The following is a 25078-nucleotide window of genomic DNA, read 5'->3' on the forward strand; positions in this document are numbered from 1 at the left end:
GTGTCATTTTCAATAATCCTTTATCCCTCATTTTTTTGTGAACTGGTTATTACAATTAGAAACTTTTAATTCAAGGGGCTCCTGGGTGGCTCAGTCAGTTAAGCGTCTGATTTTGGCTCAGGTCATGATCTCATAGTTTGTGAGTTCAAGCCCCGCATCGGGCTCTGTGCTGACAGCTCAGAGCCTGGAGCCTGCTTCTGATTCTGGGTCTCCTTATCTCTCTGCTCCTCCCCTATTCACGCTGTCTCTCTCTCTCTCTCAAAAATAAACAAACATTAAAAAATTAAAAAAAAAAAAAAGAAGCCTGTAATTCAGGATCAACATCTTTAGCAAGAATATTCCATAGGTGGCACTTTATATTTCTTATATGTAGTTCTGTTGCCGAGAACACCCTTCTCCCTTTTGTCCTGAAAAACATTTACTATCTTTTAAGACTTGGCTCAGATGTCACCTCCTTCAGAAAAACCTCCAGTCCCCACTAAGCCAGCTTTCTCTACTAATCCAATAGCTAACCCTAATGGCACTGGACCTGCTTACCCACCTGTTGCCCCAATCAGGCTGTGAACGCCTTTAACAATGGACTAGTCTGCAGGACTAGACTCCACAGAGACCTAAAGCCTAAGTGGGTGAAGTTCCAGGAAAGTAATCTTCACCAAGTAAACACATCGGATCACGTCCTTGTGTTATGGTCCATCCATCTATACCTGGTAAGCAAGCAGGCACAAAGCCAGGGTCTCCAAGGTAATAGGAAGGAATAATGTTCAGAGGAATAAGACGCCCTGGGAATATCAAAGGGAGTGTCCTGGCACCTGGCAGATTTCCTTACTGTTTGTAAACACAATCACAGGCAGCTACAGGTCTCAACAGGGAACTTACAGAAGCGCTGCTCTAACCGGAAGGTGCATACAAATCACCTGGAGACCTGATTCAAAATGCAGATTCTAGGGGCGCCTGGGTGGCTCAGTCGGTTAAGTGTCCGACTTCAGCTCAGGTCATGATCTCGCGGTCTGTGGGTTCGAGCCCCACGTCGGGCTCTGTGCTGACAGCTCAGAGCCTGGAGCCTGTTTCAGATTCTGTGTCTCCCTCTTTCTCTGATCCTCCCCTGTTCATGCTCTCTGTCTCAAAAATAAATAAATGTTAAAAAAAAATGCAGATTCCAATTCAGCAGGGCTGCAGGGAGACCCCAGATTCTGCATTCCAGGTGGATTCTGTTGGTTTGCAGACCACTCTTCAACTAGGTAAGGTTCTAAGAGACCTGGCAGTCAGCCCTCTCAGGGAAATTACAGCATTAACTCCTGTCTTACTAATCCTCTCTTTTAAGCTAAAACAGTCTGTGTCATTAAAAAGCAAACGAAAAAAAAAATCAAAATTTAATTCTTCCACATCTGTTGGCATCTTTCTTCTAATATAGCCACTCCTCTTTGACAATTATGCGATTTCTCATTCATCTAAATATCTCCAGCCTGGAAACTATAAGCCCTCAATAAATGCTTTAAATGATGTTCCATATAATCTCAACATATTCCGTTGTTTTCCACTGGCTTGTTTACATAGGTTTGTTCACTGGCCCATCTTTCCCATTTGATTATCAACTCCTCAAAGGCACAGACTCTCCCCTTTGTGCCATGGCACACAGTCTGTCACCTAACCAGCACTCAGTGATGTTTGCTGACTTAGCCAGATGACTGGGAACACGTTACATCAGGTTCTTAGAGACAACACTGAGTAAGAACCTATCCTTCTTCCTGGGGGACTTACATAGTCACAGATAGAACCTGTTTTCACGGAAGTTTAGTGACATACACTGAAAAGGATGATCGGCTCTACTTAACAAATAAGAAAACAGCAAAACAAAGTTCGATGTTATGCTTCTTCAGACAGCCTCATCAAGATAGGAAAAAACGTTGAACAAAAGGTACCTCAGTCTTCCCACACTCATCGGGCGGGTCCTGGTGTATGGCCATTTGATACTTGACATATAGAGAAAATGACCGGCTGAAGGACGACTTGAACTCTGGGTCCTCAAAGGAGACAGGTACTAACCTCACCTTCAGAGCAAGGAAGATACAAGCAAATGCTATTGAAACATCTCTACCTGATGATATGCTTCTGAAGGTGAGGCTAGAGTAAGATCTCCGCAAATCCACTTCCAAAGCTCAGCGCTGTTATTTTTCATGAAATGAACGAACCCTGGAGCGTGCTGATTGGCACAGAGCCTCAAGCACTAACTTTACCCTAACACTTAGGAAATTTTTAACTCATATGGACCAGGACAAATTTTTTTTTTTTTTTTTACTTTTTCACTCTTTCCACCTGTTGTGGTTCTCTGCATAGAGTCACAATGTTGCTCATAAGGGTCACTACTTTTGTCTCCTCTATTTGTATTAAGTGTTTTAAGATTCTTCCCCTTCCAGATTTTTCTTGGGTAAGTAGATTTATAAAATGATAAGCATATGTGAACTTCTATTAAAATATTCTATTATCTCAAAAAAAATTCTACTATCTTACTTTTCTAATTCCACTCTGCCCTGTATGGGTAGTACATCAATAAAGAATAATTTAGCTGTTATGAACTCTGTTTATACGTGACTTTTACATGCAGATAAAGCATATTAACCGTGTTGTTCAAAGTATGCCTATCATAAAAAGTAGAGTTCTATTTATTACTAATTTTTAGATAAATACATCTAGACATCGTTACTTCAAATAAAGATAACTCATTTTACGTGTTACTTTCCACTTTGAAATTACACATGACGGGCACTCGACACGTGCTAGGTAAAATTTGCACTTTCAGAATGTCCATTAATCCACAGTCCTATCATATTGCAGATATGCTGCAAATTGAATACAAATAAAATGTACCACAAATAAACCAAGTTTTCATACAATGATATCAAATGGAGGGGAAAGTTCCATTTGCACAAAAAAATTGCACTTGGCCTGCTGACCTGGCTCACAGTTGGCTTATCAGGTGGATCCTTGTGAATAACCATCTGGTAACGTTTATAGACCTGGTAAGACTCCTGAAATGTGGCTTTGAACTGAGAACTTGGTGGAGATGATCTCACCACCCTCACCTTCAGAAGGAGTTAAAAAACAATGTTCATTAATTATTTATTCCACAGAACATGCATTAAAACAGTTACTCCCACCCAAAAAGAACCAAATGTTTCCACACAAATATTAAAGCATAAACAATGATAGTATTTTAACATTGAAAATCAACCAGATAGTAAATTTTTTTAAAAAGTTATTCCTCCAACGTACAGACTCATTAAAATGGCGGAGGATTCGAAGACTAAGGTCTATGACCGAATCACAGAAGACGGACTCTATGGTGAAATGGCAGAATGCTTCTGGCACTCCAGAAACAAACACAGATAGACGCTTCTTTCGTTGCATGCAACCCACCTTCAGTAAACCCGTCAGAAAGACAAAAATATGTGAACACATTTTTTAGACGCTCTTCACGCATCACTGCTAACTCTAAATTTACAAATTTTTTTGTAAGGGTGAAAGACAACCTTCATGGCAGAGTTAAGAATGAAGATTCTAAAGTTAAATGTCTTCTCAAAATTTAACGTCACCATCTTGGGTCAAGTAAATAAATGTATTCTCTGTGCCTTAGTTTCCTCATACGTAAAATGAGGAGGAGTTAAAAACCGTAATTATACAGTAAAGTTGATTTACTTTAACATCAACCATTTACTAACCAGTTAAAATGTGTTAGCAAAACAGAATAATAAAACAGAAAATCGAGTGCAATAAAAAAGGCTAAGTAGACAATCTTCACGGGTGCCGAAAAAAAGAGGGTCATACAGTGGACAAAAAAAATCTCTGCCCATCCTAGCCATCATTACATTAAAAAAGTAAAAAGCCTCCTACTGTACAACATGCTAGATGGGCCTGGTGCCCTGAACACATTACTATTTATGATCACAAGAGAAAAGACTCCTCTTAAAATACGTTAAGTAGTGGGTTCAATTCTTTTTAATTTGGGAAGGAAAAAGTGTCAATACCAAAATCAGAACAGCTAAGCAATTATAACATAGTTAAGACTTAAGTCTAATAATATATAGCATCCTAAGGTTTAGATTGCATTAAAGCTAATTCTTAATAGCAGGTCCTTAGTGATACACTTAGACAATATTAAGCTATAAATTCAAAGGCTACCCAGTTACTGATGAGAATAAAATTATTATCGTTAATGTTTTAGGGGAAAAAAATGAATACCAAATACCGAAAAATGTAGACTTAATCTGAAATGTAAGTCAAAAATAATAGGAATACTCTAAAAGTATTCGTATTATGCCTATATTGGTTTGAGAGAATTACTGAGAAAGGACTGTAGTAGTACAGCTTAGTACTATTTAGTTAATTCCTAATTGCTGGCTTGCATATGTAATAAAATTTGTTGCCTTGGTCAAGATCAGAATATTAGAATGGATAAAAAACAAAGATTTGCCTACTGTGATTTCCTTATCTAACCAAAACTGCCAAAAAAAAAAATGAAATTTACATAGTATATTTTATCTCTTTCACTACTGAATTTCAATCAAGGGATACAAAAAGCCAGAGTCCCTTACATAGTAACATGCTAAAACTGGAACTGTTTTCACAACTTTAGTAGCCAAATTGCCTAAAATACTTATTTTAAATCTTAAAAAAGGGGGGGGGGGTGTTCTCAAGTAGCAATTAACTTAGCAAATACAAATGCTACTCCATCCCAATTCACTTTAGTTTCCCATTATTTAAACAGCAAAATATCACCTGGTGAGTATAACCTCAAATGAAAATAAATAAAGTACCCACCAACAACAAAATGAAATAAAACACCCTCCAAAGTACCTCCAACTTGTGTGACGCATTCTCTGGTAAAGATTCAAAAATTAAATCTTCGAGCGATTTGGGCTGGTTGGATTTATTAGCCTTTGGTGGGAACAAAGACGGTGGTTCACCCTGAGCCTGGAAACCCTCAAGTTCTCCAGCCGGGTTCTGCTGCATCAGTTTTAACCTTTTCCTTTCTTTCCGGATTTCCTTTGCTTTTCGACAGGGAGGCTTACTCAAATCTGCTCCTTTGCCTAAAAACAATTTCAAAATATTAGACCACTCACATTTGACTCAAGAAATGTTTTTTTCAAGTCTCAAAGATTCTACAGAATTAGGCCCAAAGCATTTCAACAATTAGGTTAGGTTTGTAGGTAGATTCTTCAGAAGATTCTGGTGTAGAGCTCTAAGTTATCTTAAAATCCTATCTTAGAAGCAGGAACTGTCAAAGAAAATAAACAGTCACAGAAACTTTTCAGGCAGCTTTTACTGGTGAAAATTCAAAAACAATTTTTTTTTAACATTCATCCACTTCTCTGTCTTTATAAGTAGAAAAAAACATAATCAATTATCTTCTGCTTCAGGACATGAATGTTTCCAGCACATTTCTGAGGGACATTTCTCTCAAAGCACTTGTGACATAAACAAACGTTTAGGACCTGGGTGTAAATGAATACTGATCCCAGAAAACACTCTGGCAGGTTTTTTTAATGAAAAAATACTCTTGCTTAGTTGAAGGGATCTGTGTCTCTCCACCTAACTGAGGGGCCTCATTAGCTCAGCTCAGTTACTGACAGTTTTTGTTTGAATTAAAAGAGCAAGTATCAGACTGAAAGGCCTTAAAGATATAAAATTTTTTAACTAAAATAGGGGCGCCTGGGTGGCTTAGTCGGTTAAGCATCTGACTCTTGATTTCGGCTCCGGTCATGATCTCACGGTTCATGGGATTGAGCCCTGGGATTGAGCCAGCAGTACAGAGCCTACCTGAGATTCTCTCTTTCCTCTCTCTCTGTCCCTCCCTTGCTTGTGCACTCTCTCTCTCTCTCTCTCAAAATAAGTAAACTTAAATAAATAAATAAATAAATAAATAAATAAATAAATAAATAAATAAATAAATAAATATTTTAACTACAATAAACCACAAATTTTAGTGAGTGCCTTTTCATCCAGTAAGTTGTCTTTAAGGACTCTGTGCTGAGAAAATCAAGAGCTAGAGGCAAATAATGAACACAACTGAAAACTTCAGTATCATTTAAATGCCCAATAGAATAATTATATAATTTTCATTTTATTTTCAGTTTAAGTAGACTCCACACCCAACATGGGGCTTGAACTCATGACCTTGAGATCAAGAGTCACCTGCTCTACTGACTGGCCCCCCTACAAATTTTTAAAAAGCTTTTTTTTTTAATTTTTTTTTTTTAACGTTTATTTATTTTTGGGACAGAGAGAGACAGAGCATGAACGGGGGAGGGGCAGAGAGAGAGGGAGACACAGAATCGGGAGCAGGCTCCAGGCTCCGAGCCATCAGCCCAGAGCCCGACGCGGGGCTCAAACTCCCGGACCGCGAGATCGTGACCTGAGCTGAAGTCGGACGCTTAACCGACTGAGCCACCCAGGCAACAGAATATCAAAAAGTCATTAGAAATGCTTCAGGAATTTTCGGGGATTTGTCATTACACAAGGTTAAAAAAGATTTCCAATTATTTACAAATAGATACACGAAAAATATTTATTAAAATGCCTGAAAAGAAATATACCACCAGGTTAACAGTCAAAGAAAGGACTTTTCTTGCTCTTTTCCTTGCAGTGTTCTCTTTTCTTCAAATTCTCTAACGATGAACATACCATTGTAAATTTTTTAGCTATTAACAAAATAAAGAAAAATGCTACTTTAAGTTCCTAAAACACAAATTTACAAATCATATAAAAGTAAGCAATAGGAAGTTTTACAAGACCAGCAAGTTTAATTTTATAGAAAAGAAAATTAAGACCCAGTGTGTTAAGAGACTTGCTAGAGACCAAGAGCTGGTCAAAAAAAATTAATCTGATGAGAAAATAGTTCATTCATAGTGAAACCATATTACGACTTCACTAACATGTTTTCCAATTAAAACAAAATCTACCCATAAAAGAAGACTCTGAATAAGTTTAACAACCAGGCAACAAAAGACTCTATAATTAACCATTACTGCCTTAGAGAATTAATTTTCTTTGGCCAGGGAATGTGTCTTCCTCAAATTTGTTCACAGAGGCACAACAGCATTTGGTTAAGAGCATACACTCTCAAATGGGCCGCAAGAGGTCATCCCTGTCTCTCGGCTAGCTGACCCTAGGCAACATTACTTGTCTATACAAGGAAGCCAATAACCAGTCTTACCTTTGGAGTTCCATGAGAATTAAATGAGTTAATACATGTGTAGCTCATAAAACAATACCTACTATTTAACTGGGGTCTTCTATTATTATTAGCTATTATATGCATCACCAATTCCTACAATGGTTCACCTATTTAGGCATTTCCATAAATGGTAATAAGGCAGAAAAGAATCCTGCATTTTCTAGTAGTTACTCAAAATGACATTCTCTAGAGTGAACTGAGAAACAAGTTTTCACCATTTTTATGAAAGATCACCTATGCCAGCTTTGCATGAACGGATTCATTGGACTAAGCAATCCTTCTTGTGGTTGTTTTACTCTACACGTATGTACTATCATGATATGAACTGCAGAGGATAGTAAATTAGGATTTCAGCTTATTTATGGGACTAAAGATCTCCCCAAAGCAAGAAGCTCCTTCAATGGAACAGAAACAGATCAATATAAAATCACTGCACCGTACCAACCCAGCACCCACAGATGTTCAAACCACTCAAGGATCCTAGATTAGTCCCAAGAGTTTTTTTTTGTTTTTTTTTTTTTTTTTTTAAATTTTTTTTTTTTCAACGTTTATTTATTTTTGGGACAGAGAGAGACAGAGCATGAATGGGGGAGGGGCAGAGAGAGAGGGAGACACAGAATCGGAAACAGGCTCCAGGCTCTGAGCCATCAACCCAGAGCCTGACGCGGGGCTCGAACTCACGGACCGTGAGATCGTGACCTGGCTGAAGTCGGACGCTTAACCGACTGCGCCACCCAGGCGCCCCTCCCAAGAGTTTTGAAAAGAGTTCAGTAGACCCGCATAATTCCTAATTAAGTTTCAGGAAATATACCTCTAATACTTTGTAAATAAAATGGAAATGCGTGTTTCCAGACAAAATCCAAAGCCTCCTACATTTTGAAATCATCTCACATTTTTATTGAAAAATATAAAAGGAAAGTAAGTGCAAACTTTTTTTAATGTTCCAGTAATCATACTGCTGAAGAAGTTAGTTTGTTATTATAAAACTGTTGTGTAATGCAGGGTAAAGCAAATGGGTAACTGTGATATTCTAATTCTACCCTTCTCCATGTCCTTGAGAGCAAGGTTTCTAAGTGTGGAAGAAAGAAGATCCAATGTCAAACAAGCAAACAAACACGTAAAAATACTAACAGTCCTGAATTTGAACTGGAAATATCAATATGACCACACGACCTATTAAGTCTGTTCATGGAAAAAGCCTAGAAAACAATAACCAAGCCAGTAACAATAGTGGTCACCTCTGGTCTAGTCGGTGATCTTCAAATGCCATTTTCCACTAAAAGAAACCAGGGCTTCTTGGGGAAATGGCTGTACAAGACGATCCAGGAGCATCATGTCATAGAAAGCTGCTAAGACTACCAACATTTTATCAAACAAACCAGAAGCCAACTTAGAGAAACTCCCACAGGAGCAAAGAATTAAAACACGGCAAATGTGTTTAAAACTCACTGTTAGAAGAGGTTATTTTGTAAAACGGATGACACAAAATGAAAGAATCAAGAATTCCCCTTGCCTTTGCTGGGAGTTCTTATGGGAGACAAGTAGATGAGGAGAAGGTTCTGTTTATGGAAGTACCCAGTTAGTGAATGAAAAATGAATTACAGACTTAAAATATCTAATGGATAAACGGATTTAGGCATTGAGCATTGGTCCACAGCTACTAGCATTAGCAGAATGAGAGGCACCCGGACATTATGTGTCTCCTGAAAGAACATCCCACCACCCGTGAACTAACCTTACCCATCCTCAAATAAATAATTGGAACTCCAATCTGATGAAGACTTCTCCCTCTCCAAAAAAGCAAAAGAAAACCAAAAAGCCAAAAGACAAAAAAACAAAACAAACAAACAAAAAAAACAATTTAATCTTGAATTTGATCAAGGCTCTACATCCAACTATCAATTTACAGGCAGGTACGGCAACATGTTAAACTGCACTGTAGATGTAACCGTCGGTCAAATAACCCAGGTCAAACAACCCAGTTTCTTCAACAAATAAAGTGCAAATAAAAAGGTTGGAGTAATGAAAGATCTACTGAGATTTTTTAACTATAGCAACCAACTGCAATATGTGGCCATATTTGGATCCTGATGCAAACAAATACTTAAAAACTGGAAACTTTAACACTGAATATTCAGTATCATTACGGAATTTTACTTAGGTGTAATAATGCTATTGTGAGTATGTATCTGAAAGTTCTAATCTTATAGAGATGCAAAATGAAGTTTTTAAAAATGTAATAAACTGTAATTTTTATAATGAACAACTAAAATAATAAAAGAACTGGCCCTATCACCTAAGACAGTAAGAGATGTAAGAAATTTATCTAAACCATTCAGAATATTTTATTGGACTATTCTTACTAGTTAGGATGAATCTCAGGTCGACATCCAATTAAATGCCATGAAAGCCTTGCGTGAAAATACCTATTCAAAAAAAATGCAAAATGGGGCACCTGGGTGGCTCAGTTGGATAAGCATCCAACTTCGGCTCAGGTCATGATCTCATGTTTCATGAGTTCAAGCCCTGCATCAGACTCTCTGATGTCTATGCAGAGCCTGCTTCAGATCCTCGGTCTCCATCTCTGCCCCACTTGCACTCTCTCTACCCCCGCCAAAATAAATAGAGGTTTAAAAAAAAAATCCAAAACAAAGTTTTCTGTGCATTAATATGATTTAGACAAGAAAAACTGTAATAGTAATAAAAATCTCTCCTTTGGATCATTTTGTATAAATAAATATAAGAATTCAGGAACTGAAACATAAACATCTAAATTGACATTTTATGAAATAATTTTTTTTTAAATCATACAGGGGGTGTGGTGCCTGGGTAGCTCAGTCAGTTAAGCATCCGACTTCAGCTCAGGTCATGATCTCACGGTTTGTCGGTTCGAGCCCCACATCGGGCTCTGTGCTGACAGCTTGCTCAGAGCCTGGAGCCTGCTTTGGATTCTGTCTCCTCTCTCTCTCTGTCCCTTCCCTGCTGGCGCCCTGTCTCTTTCTGTCTCCCAAAAATAAATAAATGTTAAAAAAAAATTTTTTTAATCACACAGGGGTGCCTGGGTGGCTCAGTTGGTTAAGCATCTGAGTCCTGATTTCAGCTCAGGTCATGATCTCACGGTTTGTGAGACTGAGCCCCGCATGGGGCTCTGCACTGACAGTGCAGAGCCTGCTTGGGATTCTTTCTCTTTCTGCCCCTCCCCCGACAAAATAAAAAAATAAATGAACATTTAAAAAAATAAACATTTTTAAAAGTAAATACAGAAAAAAGAAAAATTAAAAAATCATACAAACACATGCACACACACACAAATAAACCCATTTAAAGTTGGATAAAATTTTAAAACCTAAGCATTTTACAAGTGAAAATATAGAAAAAAATCTGACCTTACTAAAGGTGAAGTAAAATATCAAAATCTGGAAATTTTTAAACTAAAATTCATTATGATTAAAGAAATCTAATAATAAACTAAAGACCTTTATAATGTCTGTACTTTGAACATAATACCTAAAATTTACTTTGTCTTACTTCACACCAAAAATAAAAATGTTTAGCACCACATCCTTGCACAGATAAAAATGCGATTCTCAAACTCTAAGTTCCTAGGGTAGGAAGAAATGGCACTCTTTAAAAATATGTGCTGGGGCGCCTGGGTGGCGCAGTTGGTTAAGCGTCCGACTTCAGCCAGGTCACGATCTCGCGGTCCGTGAGTTCGAGCCCCGCGTCGGGCTCTGGGCTGATGGCTCGGAGCCTGGAGCCTGTTTCCGATTCTGTGTCTCCCTCTCTCTCTGCCCCTCCCCCGTTCATGCTCTGTCTCTCTCTGTCCCCAAAATAAATAAACGTTGAAAAAAAAAAATTTTTTTTTAAATATGTGTATTGGGAGATAATGAAACTATTATTTCAGGCTTTTTAAAAATAGCAGTTTTTAAAATATGTGATTTGTCCGTCTAAATCCAGGCAATAATAAGTTGTACAAAACAGGGATTTTACAGATTTCATATAACTCATATTTTTAGCTGATGAGAGAGCCCAAGGGCTACAATGTTCCAAGCACAAAGAAAATCACTAGGACTTTAAAAAGGCCACAGAGCAAACTTGCCCTACCTGGCTTAGGAGCCATGGGCATTTTAACTGGATGTGATGGCTCACCAGAGCCCAACTTCTCCTCTATATCTTGTGACTGAATGAATTCATTAGATTCTCCCTTCTTTGGGCTTTTTCCTTTCTTCTTTTCTTCACTGTCAAAGCTCTCTGTGAGGTCACCGCTGAGCGTTTTAAGGTCACACTGTATATCCAATTTATTTATTAATCCAAAGTCACCAGCAACGGTGTCCTCCATGGTGGGCTCCATAGGATCATCTACAAATCAGAAAAAATCAAAGTCTATCAGCCATGCCATCGGACGCAATTAAGATACACGTAGTAAAAACAAAACGCCCCTTTTTGCTGATGTGGTCGAGACTACGGTGTGTGCATCAGGTTCATTCTCCCACCTTCCAAAGTAACAGGGCTGTAGTTAAGACTGTGGCACCCAAGCAAGGGAATGCACCCCAGTCCATCTGCAAGTTGTGACCAAGTTCCCACCAGGTTCAACTTGGTCTCACTTGTTTCTAAAGATAATTTGTAACCCTGAACTTCCACCCCCTCCTCTCCCCACTGACTGGATTAGTAAAAACCAGCGTGAGCTTGGAAACTACATGTTGCAGGGAGTCCCAGAATGGCTGGGGGGGCAGAGCAGACTGTAGGCTAATGTGAAACACCCACAATGGGCTGTCACACTAGGAAACAAACAGACTTCTAGCATTTGTTAGTCATTGCATGCTGGTGTCTTTTTCTTATAGCTATTTACCCTTCTACTCTAATGAGTACATCACTCCTCTAAGTTACAAACATAAATAATTTAGAAGTCTGTAACAAGTCAAATAAAGAACCAAATGTAAAAGCTATGTATAAAGACAGGCAATCATCAATTTATAAATGGAAGGCACCTCAAGGCTTATCTGAATATTAATTTTTGAAACTCAGAACATGATTTTCAGCCACTGAAATAACTTTTTGACCAGCCAACAAAATGTATTTAGTTTTCAAGACTATGTACAGACAATACTAATCAGAGCTGTACCAAAGTTCTGATGTCCCCAATGCCCAATTGTCCCTGAACCTCTAGACCCTGTAAGCCTTCCAGGCTTTTTGTTGCCCACAGCTCTGCCAAGTCTGCTCCATGATGTCCTGAGTTTTAATCCGTTAAGGACAGTGCCCAAGGGCGAAGAACTTCCCTGGCCTGCTGGCCACTGTATCGCCAGTGCTTAAAACAGGGACTGGCACATTGTGGGCACTGAAAACATACTTGGGGATGTATTAACAAGTTAAAAGTGTTAACAAGTTAACAAAAGTTAACAAGTTAAAAGTGAGGAAGGTTCCCAGGGTTGGACACTTCCTAGGGCAGATGTGAGAAAGAGCTCTAACAACAGCTGGCATTCCCAATTATTATGCTCATCGATTAGGCATGGCCTAGAGGAAAACTTTTAAAAAAGAAAAGACAAGATACTGAAACAACTGAAAAAGGAAGTATCTGTAAACCAAAGTTAATTTCTTTTAGGAAACGGACTCACAATTCAAAGTTTATCATACAAAAAAGAAAATTTCAGGCAATATAATGATTTACTGAAGGGCTTCCTCAAAGAAAACCTGGGCTTCACTCAGTATTCAAAGTGGTTGTGTAGTCTTGTGCAAGGGGTACCTAAGCATCTGTTTCTCAGACATTCTACCACTTTCTCTGTACTTCACAAGGTATTACAGGACCAAGTTGTCAAAGTACTGTGAAAGCTTAAGCTCTAATAAACTCCAGGAAATCACAAGAGCTGTAAAACTTTCCTACATTTTCCCTTTCCCCGACAGACATTCCTCATACCCTTGACCTTCAGGCCAATGGCAACAGTACCAGCAACACTAACAACAATCACCATCCTCAGATTAACAGTAGTGCCTGACTATGGCAAGAACCCCCTATCCCTACTTCAGAAAGAGCCAGAAGGGAGAGCCTTGGAAATCAACATCAATATAAAGAGTTTTTAGACCCAATCTCATCTTACCCTCATAATTTCCTTTGGAAATTTCCCCTTTGGCCAGAAACTTCAACATTTTTTTCAAAACCTTCTTGTGTGATTTTGATGGCTGAAACTGTAAAGGTCGGCACCTAGGAAAGCAAAACAAATATTTAAAAAGTGAACTCAAACCATGAAGAAATAAAATGAGTTCTGGATAGTATCTAGTACAGTGAGGCAAACTTCATGCCTGGGATTTCTGGGTAAAGACAGGGCTTGATGTAGCCTCTAGTCCCACCCCAAATCTCACTAAAAAACTACGTTAAGGAATTAGAAAAAAAGAAAAAGACATGAATCACTGGGGGAAAAAAAAGAGAAATGTTGGAAGCTGGAGAGCACGGGTGTAAGTAGTAACTGACTTCGTAGACCAAAGAAAGTTAAATCCTAAGCCAAGAGTGTTGAAAAGCCAGAAAGACAACCAATTCTCTCTACATTACCCCAGAAGTTTTAGAGACCGGTGATACCTGATACCTCAGGAGATAAGTGTGAAGGTGGGTCTAAAAATAGAAAATCTCTTGAAAGTCTGTTTTGGAAGCAGTTAGATGTCTGATGCCCTCCCCACTCCTCCCCACACAACTCCCTACACAACCCAGAAGAAAGTTGCAAACTAAGAATAAAAAAAAAAAAAAAAAAAAAAAAAAACAAACAGGGCCTCCTACATGAGGATACAAGCACAGTGGAAAGCAATGGAACTGGACTAGAAAAAGGAAGTCTAAAGTCTACATCGTGAATGTTGAGACTTCCAAGCCACTTCCCCAACCCAGCCACAAAGCCTGGCACTTTCTCTCCAGAATGTGATCAGACCCCAAGATACTGTCCTCAGGCACTCTCCACTGTAAAGTGAGAATCACCAGATACTTGGAGAGAAACTCTACAAAGACACGTTGCCAAAAACACTGGAGAAGGTAACTAGGAAGACACAGAGTACAAAGGAGAGAGCCCCCAAAATAAAAATATCCTCAGAACACTCTCTTATTTCTCTTTGGCTATTACAGCCACACAACAATGGGAGGTTACAAAACAATAGAGAGTGTCCAAAAAGAAAAATCTCCCAGAAGAAAAAGTATAACAGAAAAAGTTAAAATTTAAACAAGACTTGGAAAATAAAGTCGAGGAAATCTTCCAAAAGATACAGCAAAAGGGATGGAAAACTGAAGAGAAAAAAAATTAGAGGATCACTCTAATTTTTAATTATTTTGAAATTAATGTTTAAGTTCAATAACTGAATAAAAACATTATCAGCAGTTATAATGGAATAGAAGAAAGAAAATGGAGGGAAGAAGACCAACAAAATAAAGAAAATGTCCGTGAAGTGAAGAATAATGGTGGGAGGAGGTCCCAGGTAAGAAGGGCCACATAAGTCCATGTGTAATGGATGCAAACAGACACTGCCAAACAGAAAACATCAGAACACTGGGAACAAAAAATCTTTCCCCAAAGAAAGAACATTCTGCACAAAGGAACAGGGTTCAGAAGACTACCTGACTTAATAGCAGTAAGACAATGGAGCAAAGCCTTCAAAATTTTAAGGAAAATTATTTCCCATCTACACTTTTTTTTTTTTAAACATTTATTTATTTTTGAGACAGAGAGAGACAGAGCATGAATGGGGGAGGGTCAGAGAGAGGGAGACACAGAATCTGAAACAGGCTCCAGGCTCTGAGCTGTCAGCACAGAGCCTGACGCGGGGCTCAAACTCACGGAGTGCGAGATCATGACCTGAGGTGAAGTTGGCCGCTCAACTGACTGAGCCACCCAGGCGCCCCTCCCATCTACACTTCTGTATCCCAGCCAAACTATAAGTTCGAGCAGAGAATTAAAACATTTTCAAGTGTACAATGTCTAAAAAGTACTTCTCGTGCACTCTTCCTCAGAAACCTATTAAATGTGCTTCACGAAAATGAGGAAATAATCCAAGAGAGAGAGGTCAGGAGATAGGAGACACGGGATCCAACAAGAAATCCAAAGAGAATCCCCACGATGGCAGTAAAAAGAGAGCCCAGGGTGACAGTGATGCAGGAGTTATAGAGACCACCTGTCCAGATCAGAGCATGTCAGAAGACAACACAGAGATAGATATTCATTGAGAAGATAAAAGCAACAGAGTACCTGAAGCATCTGGAAGTACCAAGACGACATTTACACTACTGTGGAAGCATTTCTAAATCAACTGGTGATGGGTACGTAAAAGGCGATGTGAACACAGAAGACAATTATCAATTCCATGGAAAGCAAAAACTCGTACAGAAAAGAAAAATCATAGCACGCTACATGACTCAACTGTAAAGCGTATTTATAGGTCATAACAAAGGGATTACGCCTATTTAAAATTACACTACTTCTAAGCTGGGAAGTTGACAATGAGGACAAAAAGGAGCTTGAATGTGACAAGGGAACAGGGATGAAATAAAGTTAAGTCCTTATCTTTCAGAGACAGAAACCCAGAGATAGTGAGAAAAAATAAAGTTGAATCCTTATTTCTGAAAGAGAGAAACACAGAGATAATGAGAAAAACCCAAAGATAAGGATATATAGTTATATAAGCATCTCAAGTAAAGGTAGAAAGAAAGAAAAACAAAAGAATCTGTTAAAAAATTTGAGTGTGCACTGTACTGGGAAAGAGGAAACAAGAAGGCTCAGGGGACTGCAATTCTGCAAAATACATTTTATGGAATGTTTGATTTTTTAATTATTAGCATATAATTCTACATAAAAATAAAAACTGAAAAAAAAAATCATCGTCAAGGAAGCTCATCCTCATTTAAACTCACATACTGGGCAGCCCCTGACCTCTATCTAACAAGAAGTTACGTTGTAAGTTATAAACACCTTGCCTTTACATTAGGTCTTATTATAACTATTGCAGTCCACAAAGTAAAAAAAACAAAACAAAACAAAACAAAAAACCCAGAAGAGTAAATATGCAAAATGACTCCATAGTGTCATCATATATAACAAAGTTGTATAGAGGATAACAATTCAGGAAATGTTTCATTTCATGCAAAAAATCACATTTTATAATTATTCTGTTTTGCAATGTTAATTGAATCCCTTTTCATAAACGCAATCAATGTACCTGGAACAGTGCTTGGCACTGAGAGGCACCCAATAAATTATAGAAGCTTTTTCTTTTTTCTTTAACCCACTGAAATTGACCTTTTCTGATTAGAGTCTCAGGATTCAAGCCAATCAGCTCCAGACTTAAACAGAATCCTGGCCATAATCCAATAATAAATTGCTATTTGAAGGAAAAGGACTTCTGCCTCTGACGATGTCACTGCTTCATAACCACTAAAACTGAAAGAGGACAGCACAATTCTGTCATTTTATTCTTTGTATAAGTGAGACGGTGTCACCAAACCAGACAGCCACCTCTTCTCTTTATTGCCCAGTCCTATGACCAGTTAGATAAGAGAATGGATTCTTAACCAGGAATCAGTGGAACTTCGGGAGTCTATGGTCATCCTAAAATTAATATGCAAAATGTTACGTATTCTTGCCTCCAGGCCCCTCTCCCTTTTGTTCTGTTGCAGAGAGGATCTAGAACTTTTCATCAGATTGTCAAAACAGTCTTCAACCCCAAAACAAATTAAGAGATGGGACAGAAATGTGAAGACCAGCCAAAACATGATGGATACAACTATGTTTGCTTTTTTTATCTAGAGAATATATTTACATTGAAACTGTACTCAAATGCTTAACAACGATAACATGCTTTCTCTTTTTTCTACCAGAAGAAGAGGAAGGCAAGGAGGACAACAAGGGAGAAGAGGAGGACCTTTAGAACCTGAGAAGGTTAAATCCTTCCATGTTATGCTGGGGTTTGCTGGTTAAGCAAACACTCTGTAGGAAAACAGACTTTCTAGCTTAAGTTTTACAATGAAGAAAACAACTCTGAATACATGTGGCAGATTAAATGTCAGTCCCCGCCCCTTTCTACAGATCCTATAGTACTGTTTGAATATGAGCACGACGTCTGGTAATACACTAGAATGTGGAAAGCCCTAAGCTAAAATTTATAAAGAATTTGATACCTAAAAGTAGTCAGAGTATTTGCTGGTATTTTCATACTATCTCATAGAATCACTGACTAGACTACTAAATAGTATACTTTTTTATATCATACTTACACCCAAACCATTAAACGGTATTATTAATAGCTACTGATGACGTATAAATGTAGCATCGGTATGTAAAAAAGATACAATTCATTTGCTTTTCTTTATAAAGGATGTCTACCTAGCACAAAAGTTAACATGTAAAAAAAAGCAAGGTGCCACTAAAAAAATTATACGAGACAGATCCTCTTTCTTACCTTATCGTGTACTGGGGACAACATGTTTGATTCATGACAGGCTTGTACACATATTTTCCACTTCTAAAATTGAAAAATGTTGTTAATGTCTCATACGTTTCTCACATGTACCAAAGCAGACTAGTACAGGGGCACAAAATTAATTATGGTAAAAATCTGATCGATAACATAAAAACATATAGATGTAGTTACTCCGTAGAACTAAGCAATCTTGGGGCGCCTGGGTGGCTCAGTCGGTTGAGCAGCCGACTTCGGCTCAGGTCACGATCTCGCGGTCCGTGAGTTCGAGCCCCGCGTCGGGCTCTGTGCTGACAGCTCAGAGCCTGGAGCCTGTTTCCGATTCTGTGTCTCCCTCTCTCTAACCCTCCCCCGTTCATGCTCTGTCTCTCTCTGTCTCAAAAATAAATAAACATTAAAAAAAAATTTTTTTAAAAAGAACTAAGCAATCTTGCAACACTGGCACAGCAAGGACAGAGCCCAGCCTTTCCTTTCCTAAACCTTTACGTACATACTCCAAGCCTCTTCACCTCAGTTACCCTCTTAGCATCACCTGCCATCCTTCCAGGCCTCAAACCACCACCAATCCTCAATACCACAAAGACAATCAGAGAAAACTGCTCAGGATGTGGGCACCCTGACGTGTGTCATAGCCTAGGATAGCCACACTTGAGGGTTCCACGTGCACTAGGGCCACGAAGCCCAAAATTAACCCGATCCTTTCAAGGCCTTCTGGATCTTGGTTAATGGCAGAGCCATGACATTATGGACTGAATTCTGTCCCCTCAAAATTCGTATTTTGAAGCCCTACCCCCACTACCTCAGAATGGGACTGTATTTGGAGAGAAGGCCTTTAAAGAGGTGATTAAGTTAAAATGACAGTTAACATAAGCCCTAATCCAATCTGAATGGTGTGCATATCAGAAAAAGAAACTGGGCACACAGAGAGACACCAGGCACCAGGGACATACATGCAAAGAGAAAGGACCCCATGAGGCCACAGCAAGAAGGCAGCAATGTACAAGCCAAGGAAGGGTCTCCAGAAAAGAAAGAAAGCTGAAGACACCTGGGTTTTGGAAATTTCAGCCTCCAGTACTGTGAGAATACGGATTCCTGTTGTTTAAGACACCCAGTCAGTGGTATTTTGTTACAGCCATCCAAGCAAACATACATGGGTTCGGTTCCTGAGCCAGAAACCTGGGAGTCATCTCAAGTTCCTCCCTTTAAGGCACCTCTATATCCCGTCAGTAAGCTTTCTACTTCTAAACTGTACCTTGTATCCATCCCCTTTGGTCTATCTTCTAACCTACAGCCACTGATGATGACGGCATCATCGTGAGATGACGATTTCCTATCTGGACCCTACAGTGATCTTTAGAACCGGTCTTTCTGCCTTCAAGAACCACCCCCTCAAATACCTCTCTACGATCTGAATGGTCATTTCCAAAGCACAAATTCCATCACACTTCTGACACAAAAGCTTTCAATGGCTCCCCTTCCACCTTAAAAAAAAAAGAAAAGTTCTTCATCATGGCATACAAAATCCTTCAACATCTGACCCAGATCTTCTTTCTGGGTCTCATGATGAAGTTTAAAGAAAGCTATGAAGTTTCATTTGTTGCACTCAATCCCATATCTTTTGGGTAGTATTGGCACAAGGCCCTTAACACTGCTTATATTTACACAAAAAACTTTATATACTCTAAAACTATCTATATAAAAATAATTACCAAAAAATCTTAGCCGTCAAAGGCAATGTGTAAACCTTAATGGAATTCTGATTCAAATAAACCAACTATAAAAAAGGGGCATTTTTGAGACTAGTAAAAACCTAATCAAAACTAGGTAACAGATGACATCAAGGAATTATTAATTTTGTAACGTATGATAACGGTATTATAAATACATTAAAAAGGAAACAAGAATCCTCTCTTAGAAACGTGTCTATTATAGGTGTATTGACAGGATACCTAAATTGCTTTAAATTATTTTGTGGAGGAGGAGGGAGCACCTTAGCTGGTTCACGCTGCTATAACAATATACCACACAGGGAGTTGCTTATAAACACAACAACGTATTCCTCATAGTTCTGGAGGTTGGGAAGTCCAAGATCAAGGGTGTTGGCATATTTAATGTCTGATGAAGACAAGCTTCCCGGTTCATATATTTGTTGTAACCTCACATGGCAGAAGGGGCAAGGAAGGGAACTCTCTGGGGTCTCTTTTACAAGGGCACAAATCCCATTCGTGAGGGTCCCACCCTCTGACCTAATCACCTCCCAAAGGCCCACTTCCCAATACCATCATATCGGGGGTTAGGATTGAAAAGATGTACTTGGGAGTTGTGAGGGATGACACACGAACATTCACACCACCACAGGGAGCAAGGAGAGTTGACGAAACAAGACTGGCAAAACAAACGTTAACAACTGCCGAAGCCTGCTGATAGCTACATCAAGTTCATTAGAACATACTCTCTACATCTATGTAGACTTGAAGTTCTCCTAACGAACATCTTTCTTTAATGTTTGTTTATTTTGGAGAGAAAGAGAGCACGTGCACCAGGGGGAGGGGCAGAAAGAGGGAGAGAGAGAATTCCAAGGAGGCTCCTCCCTGACTGTGCAAAGCCCGACACAGGACTCAATCCCACAAGTGTAAGATCATGACCTGAGCCAAAATCAAGAGTCGGATGCTTAACGGACTGAGCTACCCAGGTGCTCCTAATAAATGCCTTTAAAAAAAGAGACAGCGGAATCACTACATAAAGAAATATAATTTTAAAACGTCTTGGGGCACCTGGGTGGCTCAGTCGGTTAAGTGTCTGACTTCGGCTTGGGTCATGATCTCACGGCTCGTGAGCTGGAGCCCCACATCGGGCCCTGTGCTGACAGCTCAGAGCCCAGAGCCCACTTTGGATTCCGTGTCTCCCTCGCTCTCTGCCCCTCCCCCACTCACTCTGTCTTTCCCTCTCTCTCAAAAACGAATAAACATTAAAAAAAAAAAAAATGTCTTAAATCTTTTTCCAACAACAGGAAAACATTTCACAGGCGAACAACATTTTCTAGTTATAAGAAGAACCTGAGTAATAAGAGAAGCATTTTTGTATGAAGGAGCTTTACCTCCGCCATCCTCGGTCTATGAGATCCTGATAATCCTGTACGGTCATGGAGTGTGCCCACATGCCTGAAAAAGTAAGTGCCATGTACCAAGTTAATCATAGCAGGTTGAACTTTTTTTTTTTTTTTAATTCAAAGCATTTTCTAAATGTGAATATTGAAGCAAAAAAAAAAATCTAGCTCACACTGGAAAAATAAAGTTTGCACATACTTCACACTATGTGACATAATACACAACAAATGAAAATAATTATTTACCTTAATCTTAAAAATCAAACAAATCAAAGTGATTACATTTAATTCCGAATTACTCTATAGTCTCTTTGACATCGTAAATTTAAGGTCCTCCCTGAGATCAGATTACACAACACCTTTAACCATAATAATATCCCCGATAATTTAATAAGCTGGTCCCCTCCGAAGAATTGGAAAGCAAATGTTTTCTTATGCATTTAATTCTCATTGTTATGTTTTTAGCATAGTCTTGGACGTTGAAAATAGAACAAAAGTATACAGCAGTATTCCTTTTAAGTATAAAAACTGAAAGCAATCGAAATGCCCAGGAACAAAAAAGTGATTACAGAGGACATTATCAGTATGATGGAATAATTAATGATGCAACCATGAAAAAACATTAAAAGGTATATCTGAATTAATGTTAATAGAAAAATAAATGTTTCTCTCGTAAACAGCAAACTGCATCAGAAGTATGTAAAGACAGGGGTGCCTGGGTGGCTCAGTTGGTTGAGCGTCCGACTTTGGCTCAGGTCACGATCTCACGATTCGTGGGTTTGAGCCCCACGTCGGGCTCTGTGCTGACAGCCTGGAGCCTGCTTCAGAATCTGTGTTGTCCCACCCCCCCCCCTTCCTCCCCTGCTTGCACTCTGTCGCTCAAAAATAATATTAAAAAAATATTTTAAAAATAAGTATGCAAAGACAGAGGTACGCTTGATAGCACAGGTTGTATTAAGAAACAGAAATGTCCAGAAGCCTTGCAGGTGCTCATTAACACTGAATTACTTTATGAGCCCCAATTTCATCATCTATAAAAATAGGAATAATAAAACCTACTTAATAGGTGCTATGCCCTATAGTAAAGATTATCATCAGAACTAAAATAAATACGATGGAAATTTACAGGTGTCTCTTTAGGTGAAAAGGCTGAAAACTGATTTCTTCCACAGAACTTTAAACAAAGGACATCTATTTTAATCAACTTCCTCTTATTAAAGTTACTGGGAAAATAATGAAGAATCTATGAATATGTTAATTTTAAACACACAATATAAAGTGCCTATTACCCACATACTATAGTCAGAATACCAAATTCTGAAAAAGAGGAGGAGGAAATCTCTAATACCCGAAAGCAATCACTGCCACCATTTGGTGTGTTTCCCCCTGGGTTTTCATCCTCCCAGAGATCCTGTCACACATGTCATTTGCATCCTGTTTTTCTCCGTCCAACCCTACGTTCTAAACATTTTTCTGCTTAGCTCTTCATAACCATCGCTCCAAATGATTGCATTATATTACATTCTACTTCCTCTTACCCACAAGCATCTAATGAACAATTTCAACTAATGAGTAAACGGACACACCATAATCGTCCACATCATTGCCCTGTTTAGGACATTTATACATATTTTTAACGGAAACTACCTAAATGTATATCTTCATAACTATCCCATTTCCCACCATGACGCACTATTTCTTAAAATAAAAGATTCTATGCTTGCCAATGCACGACACAGCAGGTAATATAAACATATTGTTTTTGTTTACAAACAAATCTTCCGGAAGAAACCTGAACCATGATGGGGGAAAAAGAAAAAACAAAACAAAACAAAACTGTGAGCTGGCTTTGTTGTTCTGGGGGTGGGTGGAGGAACGATAAGGCATATGAACAAGCACCTGGTAAAATTTTCAAACGCATTAACACAAACAGGCTCCCTTGCCAGCAGCGTCTACGGTCCGTCACCGGCGTCTCCAGACGCATTTTATCCAGATGCCCCCGCCCACGTATGCACACACGTCTCCCTGTACACAAACAGCCCACCCGACACGCCGCGTTCTGCACTTAAAACCGGGGATGATCCCACAGCAGCATCAGCACTTAGAGGCCCGCCCCGGCGGAACTGACCACTCGGCAATGCTCCCCGGCATGGCTTGCTTGCTGTCACATATTTAACCCTGTCCTACTGGTGGATGACGGACACCTGTTTCCACACTTTGGACTGCGGCGAGACCATCATCATCCCGCACTTCCGACCACCTGTGTGAAGGCTAAGCACCCAGATGCTTCCCTGATGAATCAGAGCGGAGATTCGTTTTTCATTGTGACAGCTACGGCCCTCCCCGGCGAGCAGCGTTCCGCAACACCCTCCTGGAGACAGGATCTGGCCGGGGGCTCCCGCCGCCGCGCGTCCCTGGGGGCCGAGAGCGCCGAGACCCCCCCACCCCCGAGGCCGCCGGCCGGCCGGCCGGCCGCGGAAACCCGAGGCCGCGACGCCCTCCCCCACCCGCCGGCCCGCTCACCGTTGGAGCGACTGCCCGACTCATTCTTGCAATAGCCGCAGCGGTAGGAGTCCTCGCCCTCGAAATACTCCACGATGCTGGGCGAAAGAGCTGCCCAGGAAGCCATGGCCCCGGCCCTCCAAGCGCGACGCCGCTCGGCCCAGCCCCGCCGCCGCCACCCCACAATGCCGCGCGCCGCTCGGGAGTCCCCGAGGCGCGCGCGAAGCTGCTCGGGCGCCCGCAGGCCAGGTTCCCCAGGAACCCCGCACGCTGACGCCGCCCGCGCCATCTTGACCGAGGGCAGCCGTCCACTATTTCCGTTCCTTCTCCGACCTGGACCGCCATCTTCGGTGAGGGTGAGGAGGAGAGAGGAGCGCGAAGGGAAACAGTCTGGGAAGAAACGAGTGGGAGAGGGACGCGGGAATTGGGGCGCCGGGCCTGTGCGCTCCCGGGCCGGGGACTGGCGCGGGGCGCGGCGGGCGGTGTGGGGATTGGACGCCAGGCGGCCACGCCAGCCCCGTCCGTGGGGACACTCACCGCAGGACACCTTGCCCTCCTCGGAGTCGCAGTAGCCGCAGTGGTAGCCGGCCTTGAGCCCCTTGTACTCCACCACCGAGGCCATGGCCGCCTCCAGGGTCCGCCGAGGCCGGCCACGCCTCTCGGCGCCCCGGGGCCGACCTCGGCGGAGCGCGGGGGCCCGCGGCGGGGAGGAGTGGAGGACGAGGTCTGGCGGTTGCGTCCCAGCGCCCCGACCCGCGTCCCTAACGCCTCCTCGGGGTCCCGGTCCGTGTGGGGGCCGGGGCCTCCGGAGGTGTTAGTGAAAGTGGTAGTCGTGCCCCTCGAGCCCCGACTTAGGGCCGGATCTTTGCGTAATTCCTCGCCAAGCATTCCTACAACCGCGCATCTTCAGCTCCGTTTTACAGATGGGGAAACTGAGGGCCGGAGGTTGTGACTCAGTCTTTTCCTGCAGGTCTCAGTTTAAAAGTTACCGTCTCGGGCCGCCCTGACCACCATATGGGTAGCCAACTCCAGCTTCCAAGCGAGCACGTACTCACTTAAGTGCCAAAATAGAACAAGTATACTCGCAGGTGTTCTGTGAATAGCTGTCGTGGGTGAATTGAAGACACTTAATGTTTTTAAAGCAAACAACTGCCAGAGCCAGCATGTGCCTTGTGCTGCTATCAGCCCATTGCCTATAACTTTTAAAGAGAAACTGACAAATCTAGATTTTTTGTAGGTATTATTTTAAAAGTTTTTCTTAACTGTGCAGGGCAACCAAAACATTTATGTAGATTGAATTCAGCCCGTGGACTTCCAATTTGCAACCCCTATTTTAAGAGGATGCTTTAACAGTCTGGGGCAGAGTGTAAAAATGAGTGCCTCCAACAAGGTAATTTTCCTTAATATTTATGTGCACAGATAATTTAAGCCTGTCTGTACAGTTTTCCTAGTCAACAATAAAACTATCTTTTTGTAGTGTTTTGAAAAGTGAAATCGTGGGGCGCCTGGGTGTATCAGTAGGGCTTAAGCGTCCGACTTCCATGCAGGTCGTGATCTCCCGGTTCTTGACCTGTGTGAGCTGGACCCAGGTGATTGGAGGTGCCTCACCTGTTCTCCTCCGTGGTTCCCACTTGCCTTTCACACTTCCAGGGGCTGCTTCGAGGTTATAGCCTTGAGATAATGATGAGAACACCTGCACAGTATACTCGGCTGAACCCAATTAAGGCCTCTCTCTATACAAACTTTTTAGATATGGTAGGTGGGTGTGTGGATCCATTCTTCCTGCTGCTGCCCAAGCAAGC

General features: G+C 40.7%; 1 protein-coding gene across 7 annotated transcripts in view; it reads right to left on the minus strand.

Moving 5' to 3' along the window:
* Positions 1-24201, minus strand: part of ATE1 (arginyltransferase 1) — a 159521-nt gene extending 135320 nt beyond the window's left edge. For 2 of the 7 annotated variants that reach the window (XM_043597730.1, XM_043597735.1), the window contains exons 1-7: positions 23298-23404; positions 20766-20829; positions 17651-17713; positions 13324-13427; positions 11336-11590; positions 4852-5084; positions 1920-2048 (exon numbers count right to left, since the gene is read on the minus strand). In XM_043597730.1, the coding sequence (XP_043453665.1) occupies positions 1920-2048; positions 4852-5084; positions 11336-11590; positions 13324-13427; positions 17651-17713; positions 20766-20829; positions 23298-23403 (954 nt within the window). In that variant the 5' untranslated portion in view covers position 23404. Of the gene's footprint in view, positions 1-1919; positions 2049-2951; positions 3081-4851; positions 5085-11335; positions 11591-13323; positions 13428-17650; positions 17714-20765; positions 20830-23297; positions 23405-23813 lie in introns of those variants that run through there. The other 5 variants (XM_043597731.1, XM_043597729.1, XM_043597734.1 and 2 more) reach the window with 5 other exon arrangements.
* Between the last annotated feature and the right edge of the window lie 877 nt (positions 24202-25078).

The sequence above is a fragment of the Prionailurus bengalensis genome, chromosome D2, assembly GCF_016509475.1.
Source record: "Prionailurus bengalensis isolate Pbe53 chromosome D2, Fcat_Pben_1.1_paternal_pri, whole genome shotgun sequence".
NCBI classification, from domain to species: domain Eukaryota; kingdom Metazoa; phylum Chordata; class Mammalia; order Carnivora; family Felidae; genus Prionailurus; species Prionailurus bengalensis.